Genomic DNA, 13,516 nt, shown 5'->3' on the forward strand with positions numbered 1-13,516 from the left:
GCGTGTTTGTGCAGAGTGGTTTATCATACAGTACATATATAGGTCATGCTGTTAGAATATCTATTGCTATGTAATGTGTGCATGCAGCACTAGTATTTGAAAGAACAATCAAAAGTGTAAGTATTATTTAAAGGTAGAACATAATTGTAGATTATTAATGGCTTCCCACCCACGTAAATATATGTTCAGGAAATTTTGATAATACTCAAGTCCAAAAAAAATGGTTCATATGGCGACATGTTTATTGCTAGCACTGCTTTAAAAGTGAACCATTTATTTATCCATAATCTAAAATAATAGGGTGTTGTAAGGTGTTATGTAGAGCCAATGAGACACACATGTACATACGTATCTATAATGTTTAACCTAGTTTAGTACATGTATTATTACCAGTTGTTAGTATTCGTTTATTTGTGTACGCGTTATTATCAGATGGAAGAGGAGACTAAGTTGTCAAAGAAGAAGTTGAGGAAGAAACAACGTCCAAGTGTAGCACAACTAAAACAGGTACCGTATATGTTTTCTGTATTACGTAAGTGACTGTGGGGCTATCTCTATTAGGGATTATTACTTTGGATTATACTGTACACAATTATAACATAGTAGTATTGTAGTTTTAATGGTTGTGATATACCATAGATCGTAGTTGTAATAGATTTGTTCATATGTACTTAGTTTAGAATATTTTAATAGTGATAGACTGATAGTGCACGTGTGATAGTTATGTATGTATGTCTTAGTTACAATGTAATGATGGAAGCTGTTTATCATTTACTACGATTTCACTGTCCAATTGTCCATGAAATCATTGCATAACCAAAACTTTACATACTTTTACGGTAGACAAGAATGGAGATGAAGGATTCAGGCTTGCATGCTGATTAGCAATTAACCAGTTAACTATTTCTTGTAGTACTTTTTCAGTTCAACATTGTGACAGGTGATTAAACAAGCTGCTTTGAGGTGGTTGCTGCTGTGTAGCACACTGTTTGCATTTGTTTCTTATGGTATAACCAAGTGCCTGGATAAAATTATACATGGACACGGGTTATTGTGTAGCATTAATGATGTGCGGGTGCTATCTTGTTTATCTTTTACAATTCAAAATAACAAGGCTGAGCTGGTTTGTAAAAAACTTTTGCCCACTATATTATTGTTACACGTGTCATTCACTTACATCATAGTAATCTAGAAATCTTAAACAACATCCATGGTTGCTGTGTCTCTTTAAGTCTGAATCACATGTTGTTTTATTTCAGGTGGTGCCACGGCCTGACCTAGTTGAGATGCATGATGTAGCTGCTACTGACCCATTACTACTGATACATCTCAAAGTGAGAGACAATCGTGTGTTGTTCTACTATTATTACATGTACAGGATGTACATACTTGGGTCCTGCACTATACATCTTTGCTGGGATATAGTGTTGAACACATACGTAGGGCTCAGACAAATGCTAATCTTCCTTTGTTAACGTACAGCATTAACCAAGAAAATATTTTAACCATTTTATGCCAAGTGATGTTTGACGTTTCAATCAGAGTTTGGTATCCAAAAGCCCTAGTATGGAGGTCACCAAATATGGTCATCTTCTGTCATCCTTTAAATTTCAATATACACATATTCTTGGTACTGTGTTCAAGTTTCCTCATTAATAAATACAATAGGTATCCTGATTTCAGTATTCTTGATGGTATGGAGTTTACATATATAATAGAACTACAAGTGTCAACGTGTCTTTTTCTTGAGGTGTCCTTTTTGTAGAGTTGTCGGTTTTACATATTTACTTTTTCGAAATTGCAAATTACTAATAAATTCCAAATTACTCCTTATATGGCCATACACGTAATATAGGTGTGTACTAATGTATCTGTCTTACATGTAATACAAATGGGACCATTAACAAGTGTTTGATGATCATCTGTGTCCACATTTCAAGGTGTCCTTGAGTTATTCCATTGTACTAAGTACATAATTTTTACGTACTAACTTATACCCATACATGTACCCTACATTACCAACACTTGTGTACACTACAGTCTTCCAGGAACACTGTACCAGTCCCACGTCACTGGTGCTTTAAGAGGAAGTATCTACAAGGGAAGAGGGGAATAGAGAAGCCACCATTCCGACTACCTGACTTCATCAAGGCCACTGGTGTGATGGAGATGAGACAAGCTTTAGATGAGAAGGAGGACCAGAAATCTCTTAAAGCTAAAACTAGAGAAAGGGTGTGTAGTAGTTACTGTGTAGTAGTTACTGTGTACTGTATAGTAGGGATCATCAAGGTCTGGGCTTTCTTGTCCAAAAACTACCTACCCAAAAACCTGCCTTATTGTTCCTTCATGACAGTTTGGTACACCACTGTAGTATTGGCATAATCAAACCCAAGCACCTTCAGTGTGACGTGAAATACTTTCAGTAAATTAATTTAATTTTTCAACAGACTAACTAACTAACAAAACTAACTGTCTAAATACATACTGGGTTTTGCTGGGTTTAGTGGTACAATTTTTAGCCAATGTGTTAGCTTGGTGTGTTTCTGTACACTTGTGATCTTGCCCATACATGAAATCAGCATGGGATTAAATTTACACTTGAAAGGATAATCCCCACTTTTATTGTAATAATCCATACTGGCTTGTATAATTTTTCTTTCTTGTCTAGTGGTATATGTGTGTGTGTTTGTTTATGTAGTGTGTGTGTGTTTGTGTAGTGTGTGTTTGTTTATGTAGTGTGTGTTTGTTTGTTTGTGTAGTGTGTGCATGCGTGAGTGTTTAGAGCATATGTACATGCATGTGTATGTGCGTTTATGTTGTTCAAGTAGTTTCGGTGTGTACCTGGTGTGAACTGGCAAAGCTAACGCCAACTGACCTCACAGGTGATGATCAGATAGACACCTTCCCCTGTGAGACGCAACCAGTCAGTAATCACTGATCAACTCCTGTAGGTCTCTAATCTTGCCAACAAGGAAGGGTTTAGCTGCACTCAGTTCTAGTTGGAACAAGCCGACAAGGCTTCTAGAGACTTGAGGACAATCTGGATTAGAGGTAATTAGCAAGGCCAGAAAATTGATGTCAAAAATTTCCCTGGGCAAAGTGGTACAGAATGAGTGAAAGAAGGTGAACTGGAGCTGCTAGTATTGATGTCCTTTCTTATAAATAGTGGATATAAGCACCATTGTCACCTGTCTTGTCCAGAAAGTAAGCTAACAGTAAGCCTATTTCTCTGAGAGAAGCAGCTAAACAAAAATTGCAAAAGAAAGTGGGTAACTATGGCTGCAAGTAGAATTGATAGTATCAGAGAGGCTACACTGTGCATCATGTGCACTAGCGCTTGTCTGATTGAGAAAGTACGTACAGGAGAATCCCAACTATTCTTCTGTTGTAAGATTCTTCTTTCTTCTATTTTAAAGATAGCAGTAAGGCTGTTTCATTTTTGGCTTTGCCGATTTTCATTTGATCATTGTAGTATACAACCATGGGCTAAACCACAGGTCACTAACTAGTTAGTAACTCTTCAGCACATTTCTATTCTAGATAGTAACCTCATTCTACAGACATCAAGGGAAACATCGCCAGCATCAATAATGGTGGCTTTGCAATATCCATTTAGCTGTAACTCCTGTTCATATGTACCTGTAGCGATATCGTACCCAACTATAAAGGCAGTGAATAGGCCATGTATGGCAAGCACGCAAAAGATGTAGTATTTGCTTAATTTCTTAATTGGAAGATCAAGCTGTACTTTGTTGCTGTGGTACATCATGGCTGCAATGTGGGCTAAAACGCATACCGCTAACTCTTCAGGAATCATCAAGCTCTGCATGAATGTAAACAATACCCTGTAGCAAACTGGAAGTGAATAAATGATTTTGTCAAAACTATACCAAAGGCGTTCACAGATCAAACGATTAATGCACCATTGTAAAGGATCATTAGTACTCCAAAGAAAGTGCGTAAATCTTTTTTAATGAGATAAATTACAAGAATGATGCCACTCACCAAGATTGTTGATACTTGTAGGATTATCGGTACCCACACGAGTATGTGTAGTTCCGGTATGCAATAAAACTATTTGTTACTCTTATTAATGACCACCATGAGTGTTTGGTTACCTCTTTAGAGTGACCACAAGGAGGCTGTCAGTCGTGTAGATGATATCCAATTGCTGTCCAGTCTCATAATTCTCAATGGTACAGTCATCAATCACACAATATGGCATTGTAGTAACTTGTTGGAGATCAAGAGCACTGCTGCCACCAGCTGGTTGTTGAGTAGAACACTGCTGGGTTAATTCTGCTGATGATGCCTTACTAACTGTAAGAACCAGAAGGACAAACAGAGGACAGTAAACCATCTTGCTGACTACAACGAAACACACTGCCAACTCAATTGGATTAGTGTCGTTAACACTACACAACACAATTGTTGTGACTGTAGAGTAGTTGATGGCATAAAGTACAAAGAGAAATAGTGGCAATGAATTGACGTCATTTGCCAGCAATATACTTATTTGAATCCTTGGATGGCATTTTGTGCCTTTTCTGTGAGACAACAGATGTGCTATTACTTGTCATTTAGTATAGTTTGACATCAAATACTGTCTGTACATAGGGTATACAATTTAAAGTAATATTTTGTATCATGGCAGTGTTTCAATTTACAACAAAATACTTCAAAAAACAGAACACTTTATTAGGCAGGCAAAGTAGTGATGCATTGATTAATCAGTAAGTAATCAGAAATTGGCAAGTGTGTGTGGGGCAAAGTGTTTGAAATTATAATATGAAAGTGGTAGTTAGAAACTGCAGTGTAGCCATTTAGTGGCATCATAGCTCAATTAATGTTTAATTGAAGGAACCATTACAAGGAAACCAGGCACCGGAAGAAGAATAGTATTAACAGCTGAAGTGGCTGCGATCGTTGAAGGCTAGAGGGGGAAGGATGACGAGACAACAGCTTGCCAACTCCGTGTCCTTCTGGTGGGTATTCGGTCTAAGGATGATGTTTTGATGCAGGACTACAGTGGGATGGACCTTTAGAGGCAGCGCGCTTACTGCCAGCTCATACGAGATGCCAACAAAAAGAAGCAGTTAGACTATTTTGCCCAGGCTTACATTGGTGACAACTTTGCTAATGTGGTCTCCACTGATGAGTACAGCATCCACTGAAATGGATTAGCATAAAGTAAATGTTATTGAAGGACCGCTTCAAGACTGTACTGCCTAAGGTGGCTGAGACTGCCCCCACAAATACACAACATAATGCACACAGTGACCCAAAGCCACAGTTGTGCATCGTTTTGCCTGACGCTAAGGTGCAAGCCTGGATCAAAGTCCTCGGAGCCACATTGCTGCAACAACAGATGGCTAAGGCCAAGGCTTTGATAACGATTCTCCAAGCTCCCCCTGGCTTGCATAGTCAACATTAAACTAGGAGTGGCTAATCCCCCAGAGGACCTGGGACTGAGGTCCTTCTCAATATCTGGGACTACATCCTGATATTGGGCTATGATGGTACGTGTCATAGCCTTGGTCTTTTCTCTGCTTTGTCAGCATGTTAGTTCTCTGTGCTTGATTAGGATTTCAGTACGGGCTGTCCCACTGTTTCTCAAACATTGTCCTAGAGATCAGATCAGACAGATTGAGAATGGAAAGAGACCAACAGAAGACAAGAGAAAAGTACCAGCCAAAAAACCAAAAAACACCACACCCTCACCAAAGAGGATGTAACCAAGAACTGGAATACCAACACCCCATCACCACCACCAACACAAATACCAAGATGATAAAATCCAGACAACGTTATCTTAAAAGAATATATAACAATAATATTGTATATAATATCAACCATTATCCCCATTCTGACTGAATGACAGCTATGTAACAAACCTCTCTAGTATCCAACTATCCTCAGCTGAACCATCACTTCTGCCTTCAGCTCCATACCCACACTAGGGACCTAAGGTAGATATAATTGGTAGTTTTTATGAATTCACCACAAGACTATGTAAGTCAACCATACCCACACAAAAGAACAGGGATGGTGACAATAGTGGAATATAGTTCACACGTAACAAACGAACAGAACACAAACCTATTTATAAATCTCCAGGGTATCCCCTGTACCTTAGACAAATCAAAATGGGCCCTTATTAAAATCAACATGACAAACTGCTTGAGACCAAATCTTACCAAAGAAGAGTGGAAAGCATTGAAAGACCTTAGGACCTAGTCATATATTCCATGGACAAATCCTCAACAGTGAAAATAAATGTCACGGTATCCAAGGTAACTTGAACACCTTAGCAACCAAATAACATACACTATGACAGTCTGGTAGCATTGCATTGCGTTTGCGTTTCCCTTGGAATTACTCTAGTAGTGGTGTGTTTTGTATTAAATGCACCTTTTTATCGCTACTGTGTACTCTGAGGCATATGTATGTTTCAATTTAGCTTTGCTTACCAAAAGTGGTAAGACACTTTGACTTATTTGTAGTGTTGCACCGATAATCAGTTGGAAGTATTGGTAACAGCCGATATTAGCTAATTTTACAAGTATCGGTATCGGCTACGAAGTGGAAATAATTTGCCGATTAACCCAAACCCACAATCAATCGTTAATGACGGCAATGAACAGGTGAAAGTAAAGAAGGTGGTGGATGTAGCAGTAAGTGGTTTGCTGTAACTGTTTTGGATTGTTTGTTTGCACAAATATGGTTGCAAGGCTATAGTAGGCTGTGTATATTTATCGGCCGCCCACGCAATTAGTTGATCACTCTTCACAAAGGGTCTGGAGTCCCACTAAAAACACTGTTTGATAAGCTGGCTTAAATGTTTTATAACTACTTGGCTTCCTTTTCCATGAAAGGGGTTAGAGGCAAAAGTGTAGAAACATTGTAAAAGTCGGCCGCCCACGCAATTAAATACATTGATTACGTTATCATTACAATTGGATTACATTATGATTACAAAATGCAGTTTATACACAAACTTTAGGTGATTTTCTGCTCCTCCTCCCCTGTTCTGAAGAATTGAAGAACATCGGTAAATATCGGCATATCAGCTACAGGAATAGGCAAATAATCGGTATCGGTAAATGTGAAAAAATGTGTATCGGTGCAACACTACTTATTTGTCACATCTACTCTGATGTCTTTGCACTACGTACACACACGTACACACTGCACACAAACAAATACCCAGTGTTTTACTGTCTAAGTGTGACTGCTTGTTTTTCTGTAGTGTGTGTGTGTGTTTGTGTATATGCTATTTTGCTTTGCCTGAAGTATTTTAATGTGTAATTGTGTATGGCTCAGATTCTGACTTCTGTTATTAATAATGTTTCTTTTTTTTTTGTCCATGTTTCATTATATAATACAGGTCAGACCAAAGATGGGAAAGTTAACAATAGACTATCAGAAACTACACGATGCTTTCTTCAGGTACAAATAACAATTCAAATGTATAATAGAGTTTTTAATATATTTAAGAGAGGGAATGACTAAGACAGCATAAGATGCTGTCTGCTTGAGGGTTAGTTACATGCCATCAGTAATTTTAAACCATTTATAGTGGTGTACTGATAATCGGATCGGCTAAGATATCGGCCATCAATATGGTAATTTTTACCAATATTAGTACAGAACAGCAGGAGGACCAATATCACAACCGATATTTCTACAGTAGCAATAGTTTGCACATAAACGGATTATGCATTGGTTTTCTACGTTATTCATGTGGCTATTTAGTGCCAGTGGCTTACTGTTCACTCTGCAACAAGTGCCATGCTATGAGAAACCATATAAATGCATCCAATTCTGGTGTTTGTTGCTGGACAGCTTATCACAGTCTTTACAAATGAAGCAGTTATAGAGTATCTTAAGGGTCACAGGATAACCAAGGAAACTTGCTGTACCAGCTTTCTCACAAGCCATTAAAATGCGGAGCAAGCTGTACCAGCTTTCTCACAAGCCATTAAAATGCGGAGCAATGCAGAAATATCCATTTAAGGCTTCATGGGAGTATGCGTAAAAATGTTTGTTGGTGCCTAATTGTCTACCAAGCCACTATCACCACAGGGCATAGAGTGAGCAATGAAAACATCCACATGTTGTTGTAGAGTAGGTAATGTACACTTTTCCATAGATTATCTATGACTTTTGTTTGTAATGCAAATATCGGTTCGACTATTGCCTTTTTTTTTGGTGGCATCAATATTGGATATGCTACATTCCAAAAATTTATATCGGTACACCTCTAACCATTTATGTATCTGCTATTTTAAAATGCCTTTCAATTGAGTATTTTAAGTTTACGCATTGTAGTATTTGAATAAGATCTCTGCCTGAGACCAGTGGGGTAACTCCACTCTTCTACAGTATGATATATTCCTTTTTATCTTTCATGTTTCTATTCTCATTCATTGGTTAGTCCTTGTGATAGTACTGGTACATGTATATTGTTACTGCAGGTGGCAGACCAAACCAGACATGACCATTCATGGTGACCTCTATTATGAAGGCAAAGAATTTGAGACTCGTTTGAAGAACAAGAAACCTGGTGACTTGTCTGATGAACTAAGAGTTGCTCTTGGAATGCCAACTGGTCTGGTATGTTTGAGAATACAACAAAAAGTGGTATCTTGTTAATGGGCCATCTATTTAGACCAAAATGTGTTCACTATAATGAAGTGACCTTATTAATGAGCTAATGAAGGACACTTTGGGATTTGGTGACCGTAGTAGTTAAGTGACCATCATAGTGAAATGGTCATAGTAAAGAGGTAGCTGCCAAGTGAGGTTTCGCTGATAATGGATTCACTTGTGGTTGGTGAGATGTGCCTTTTACTCCAGATTTCAGTTTCTAATATTTTAACAGTATAACAAGTGAATTCCAATACTTGCACAATGGAGTAAATACTCTATCTTAACATACTTGTTTCAGTTCCACATTTTAGCAAAGTGAATTAAATGATTTGCATAAGATTTCAATTAGTGTATATAATAGTTAACACCATCAGGTTGTTATATTATTTATTGTTTTTCTCTTTTTGCCATTTAAGTTACTTAAATACCTGTAAGCCACACACTTGTTGGTTTGTAGTTTGCGTGTTAAGACTTGTAGAGGATGTTAACGTGTACTATATACACAGTTGTATGTAGGATTGTGATATTATTTGTCCATATAGTGGTTCTACATATTCTGTGTATTTACCACTATAGAACAAAAACCTGTTCCCTCCACCATGGCTGATTGCTATGCAGAGATACGGGCCACCACCATCTTATCCCAACCTCAGAATACCTGGACTGAATGCACCAATCCCTGAGGTATGTTACTGTGTGTGATGAGTTGGTGCTGTACAATGCAATGACTAAATAAAGATTCCATTTACAAAACATTGTTTGCAATTTTGTTTAACTTCATGGTGCTTAAAGAGTAAATTTCTTACCAGTAAGTGGCCGTTGTTTACACAACGTCAGAGAAAAGGTGCTCCATCCACCATTGGTCCATTGCAGTACCATTATTTGTGTGTATGAAAACCAGGTTTTCTCAGATCCAGTCACTAAATGCTTATATTATAGTAGCAGGGTTCTGAGTAGTTAGCGCCTAATACGTATAGTGGTTAGCCCCTAATAGTTAAACCATATTTTACCAGTTAATTGCTGTGGCTCACATAGCAGTCGCCCCCGGATAGTAGCCACAGTGTACCTTAGAATCATTGTCATAACAGCTCTGTCTTTTATCTGAATATCCCGATGGAAATGTTGGTACGTAGCATATTTTGGAAAGAGAAACTGAGTGAAGTTGTTGTTTTAAGTTTTAAATGAGGCCACACAAGCTGCCCTCGGATACTAGCCACCTTAACCACCTTTGCATAGTAGCTACATCATTTTCTGAAAGTTACTGTAGCTATGGATAGTAACTGGTAAGATTTTCAAGCTAAATGTGAATGATTGTTTATTGCCTAGTCTAGATGTATGTTCTATTAGAGTACAGTAGGGCCTCATGATCAATTATCTGAACCCTCAATTATCACAGTGTAAGTGACTGCTCTATTAGAGTATTTCATCATTTGGTGAATGTTCTATTAGAGTAGTTGAACAGAACTCTATAAATGAATGGACTTTAATTATTCGCTTATCTGAACACTTTTATAATTGAACAGACACACAGGTGTTCGGATAATGGAGGTCCTACTGTATTTGAATGAAAATTTGTATAAACATAAATAAATGATGTTATTTATCCAAGCAAATTCACTGATCCAAACATTATAGTGTAAATACAAGTCCTACTGGTGGTATGATGCTAACTGTAAAGCGTCACCTCATGAGCTTATATGCTGATGTGTACTGTATGTTCGTATTGTATAGTATCTACTGTGTTGTTTCCCACTCAATAGGGCTGTTCATTCGGTTATTTTGTTGGAGGATGGGGGAAGCCCCCAGTTGATGAAAGTGGTAGACCCTTATATGGAGATGTGTTTGGTGTTACCGGTGAAAGAGCAGTAAGTTATTGTCATTGTTTAGTGTTGTGTAGTACATGTGGTATTGTTGTGTAGCCTAAAGAAGTTGATACTAACATTGACCGGTCATTCTGGGGAGAACTTGAGTCAGAGGAAGAATCTGAAGAAGAAGATGAAGGGACAGACGAGGAGGAAGACAAGGTGACAGTTGTATGGAGGTGTTGTTTTTCCATTAAATAACATGAATTATTTAGCTATATGGGTATCAAGTATAGTCAGGCATGAAGTGGCATTTACAGTACTTTGTTTACAGCCCTATTACAAAATGAAAAAAATGTTAGTCTACACTTTTGTGCAAGAGTTTGGTGTAGAGACATTTATTTGTCTGGCAACTATTTAGTCAGTTAAGCTTAAGAGAGGGAAAGAGCCCAAAGTGTTGTATTCAGCTTATTTGATTAATAACAACAGTTTTGTAGTAAAGAGATGAATATGCTATACGTTTGGTACTACAGCTTATAAGTGTCTGTAAATATCTCACAAGAAGTTGATACACATTTCATTTGGTATCAGCCAACCACTGCACATTTGTACGTACGGAAGCAATATTTAGTGTAGTTGAAACAAAAGATCCTTTTGATATCATGTAATGCTTTAGTAACTGCATATAGGAATACATGTTTGGGGAACAATTATAAATATGTCTTTATTGTAGTTACTCTATGGTTGTGCTATTTGTCTATAGGATGAGGAAACTACAGAGCCCAAGAAGCCAGACGAGACGGGACTGATGACACCAATGGAAGGGTTAGTTGTGGCCTTTATTGCAAGTTTGGTGGACAAAACTTCTCAGATAATTTCAAATTTGGGCTAAATAAAGTGGGACCTTAAGTGTGTTTGACACATTTTGGAGTAGGCGTTATTTGGGAAAAGTTGTCAATTTTTGCTCAAATATGAAATGGTAAATTTGACTGTTCAGCCACAAATCAATCCGACAAATTAGAATTTATTCAAAGTAATGTCCATCCCAAAATGTATCGTGCAAGTCCTGATTTATTTTATTTACATTGGTCTATTATGTTTTGTGGATGTGCAACTGGAATTTTCACTCTATTTTAACGTTCATGAGTATTAACAGTTCAAACAAAAAAAAAAAATCAGGGTTTTTTCCTTGTCAACTTGTTACTACGCAGTTATAGTTAGCTGTTGTAGCTATGAATGGTTTTAATGCACTAAGGCTATATGGTAGGTAGCTATAGACAAAAAGTGTTAACGAGTGTTATACATATAATAAATAGCTGAGTACACTGTGTGTCCATGCGTATTTCTTTAAACTAGCTCATGGTATAAATACATATATTGGGAGGTCTCTTGAAACACTGTACACATGTTATTTCCTGAGTTGTGCTGTTTTCATGACAGGTACATGTCAATGTAGCATATAATAATTATTTCATTCTTGTAGTATTGCTACTCCAAGTGGGCTTACCTCAATACCAGCAGGATTAGAAACACCAGAATTGATTGAACTAAGGTGAGGTGGACTACTCTTGTACTAGTTGTAGTAATCAACTAATCATTTACCTTCACAGGAAGAAGAAAATAGAGGAGGCCATGGAACAAGGGTAAGTATTAATACATGTTGCTTGGAAACATATAATTCCAGCTAGACTGACAGTAATTGTTAGTGCTTGTATACTACACACATGCTGATGTGAAACGTGTCTAATTTACCATATTTACTTGGTTAAACACTGTGGTAACTATTGGCATAGTGTCACAAGTCAGTGCGGCTACTATTTTAGGGTGGTGTTTATAACTTAAGTAGGTCTTTCTTACTTCATGTTGTAGTACTGTACATTTCACTGTGATGTGCAATAAAAGGAATCAGCAGATATATGGTGTGGCCTCAAAGCACACGATATACTATATTATGACTATTGCTCTTTATCTTACTAAGAATACTACTGAATAATATTGCAGGATAGTTTACTTCACCTTACTAACCCTAGGATAAATAGAAAATAAATTGAAGCAATCAAGGAATATGGAGTCAAATAATAGCCATGGTATTAATTCAAGGGCAGAGTTTCTGATCTACAGTGCAGCCACTATTGAAATGTAGCAACTATTAAAGTTACTTTGTTTAACCAAGGAAATATAATAGTTGTTGTTTGAATACTTAGTTCCACAACAACTTTTAAGAGTACATGTTTACATATGTACATGTCAATGTCCCTATAGTGGAGACACTCCCATGTTATATACTATACTACCAGAGAAGACAGCAGCTACTGAAGGAGCAATGATGGGATCAGACCACGTGTATGAGATCAGTGCAGTAAGTTATTAGAATAGTACTGTACATCATGTCTATAGAACCACACAGTGTGTGAGTGGGTGTGTGTGTAATAACTTTTCGGGCATGTGTGCTGACAATTTATTGAATGTGAAAGTTGGGTTGACATTAAATGATTTGCCCAGAGTTGGATATTTTTCTGTTTTCTCTTCCCTCTGATCACCAATTGATATATTTTTTGTCTCCACTGTGTGTGTGTTTTGTGTATGGTGATGTGAGACATGCACTTGAGGCCATGTGTGTCTCTGTATTGTTGGCTGTTCAACTGGTGAACTAAATGCACAACTAACAAAGCTGCACAGGCTTCCTTCTCATTAACAACTCCACATCACAGCTGTGTGAATGTGAATTCTTTACTGTGTGATGTGTGTTCATCTGTTTGATCTGTAGAAGAATTGTGATGTGCAATAGCTAATTATCAGTCTGTATAATACCCCAATACTTTTGCTTCCTTTTGGTCGGATCAGGAGCGCATCAAATTCTATGGACAAGAGAGCATGTGGCTCCATAACCAGACTCGAATGCCATGAACTAACTTTTTAAGTCCTCATTAGGATATTATATGGAGGGCATACTCAAGTAGTCAAGTATGTCACATGACCGGCATGATGAAGCAAAGCTATGAAAGTGATGTTGAATGGCATGATGGAGGAATGGTAGCACAGGCATAGCAGGACAACCTGTC

General features: G+C 37.6%; 1 protein-coding gene across 1 annotated transcript in view; it reads left to right on the plus strand.

Annotated features, from left to right (window-relative positions):
• The window catches only part of LOC136246912 (splicing factor 3B subunit 2-like), a 34,894-nt gene that overhangs the window by 20,847 nt on the left and 531 nt on the right, over positions 1–13,516 (plus strand). Inside the window, exons 11-22 of the mRNA XM_066038507.1 lie at positions 433–507; positions 1,260–1,334; positions 2,041–2,232; positions 7,388–7,449; positions 8,478–8,616; positions 9,229–9,336; positions 10,413–10,517; positions 10,572–10,676; positions 11,218–11,279; positions 11,938–12,006; positions 12,065–12,097; positions 12,717–12,813. Coding sequence (XP_065894579.1) covers positions 433–507; positions 1,260–1,334; positions 2,041–2,232; positions 7,388–7,449; positions 8,478–8,616; positions 9,229–9,336; positions 10,413–10,517; positions 10,572–10,676; positions 11,218–11,279; positions 11,938–12,006; positions 12,065–12,097; positions 12,717–12,813 — 1,122 coding nt within the window. The remainder of the gene's footprint in view (positions 1–432; positions 508–1,259; positions 1,335–2,040; positions 2,233–7,387; positions 7,450–8,477; positions 8,617–9,228; positions 9,337–10,412; positions 10,518–10,571; positions 10,677–11,217; positions 11,280–11,937; positions 12,007–12,064; positions 12,098–12,716; positions 12,814–13,516) is intronic.

Source organism: Dysidea avara, chromosome 2, assembly GCF_963678975.1.
Source record: "Dysidea avara chromosome 2, odDysAvar1.4, whole genome shotgun sequence".
NCBI classification, from domain to species: Eukaryota; Metazoa; Porifera; class Demospongiae; order Dictyoceratida; family Dysideidae; genus Dysidea; species Dysidea avara.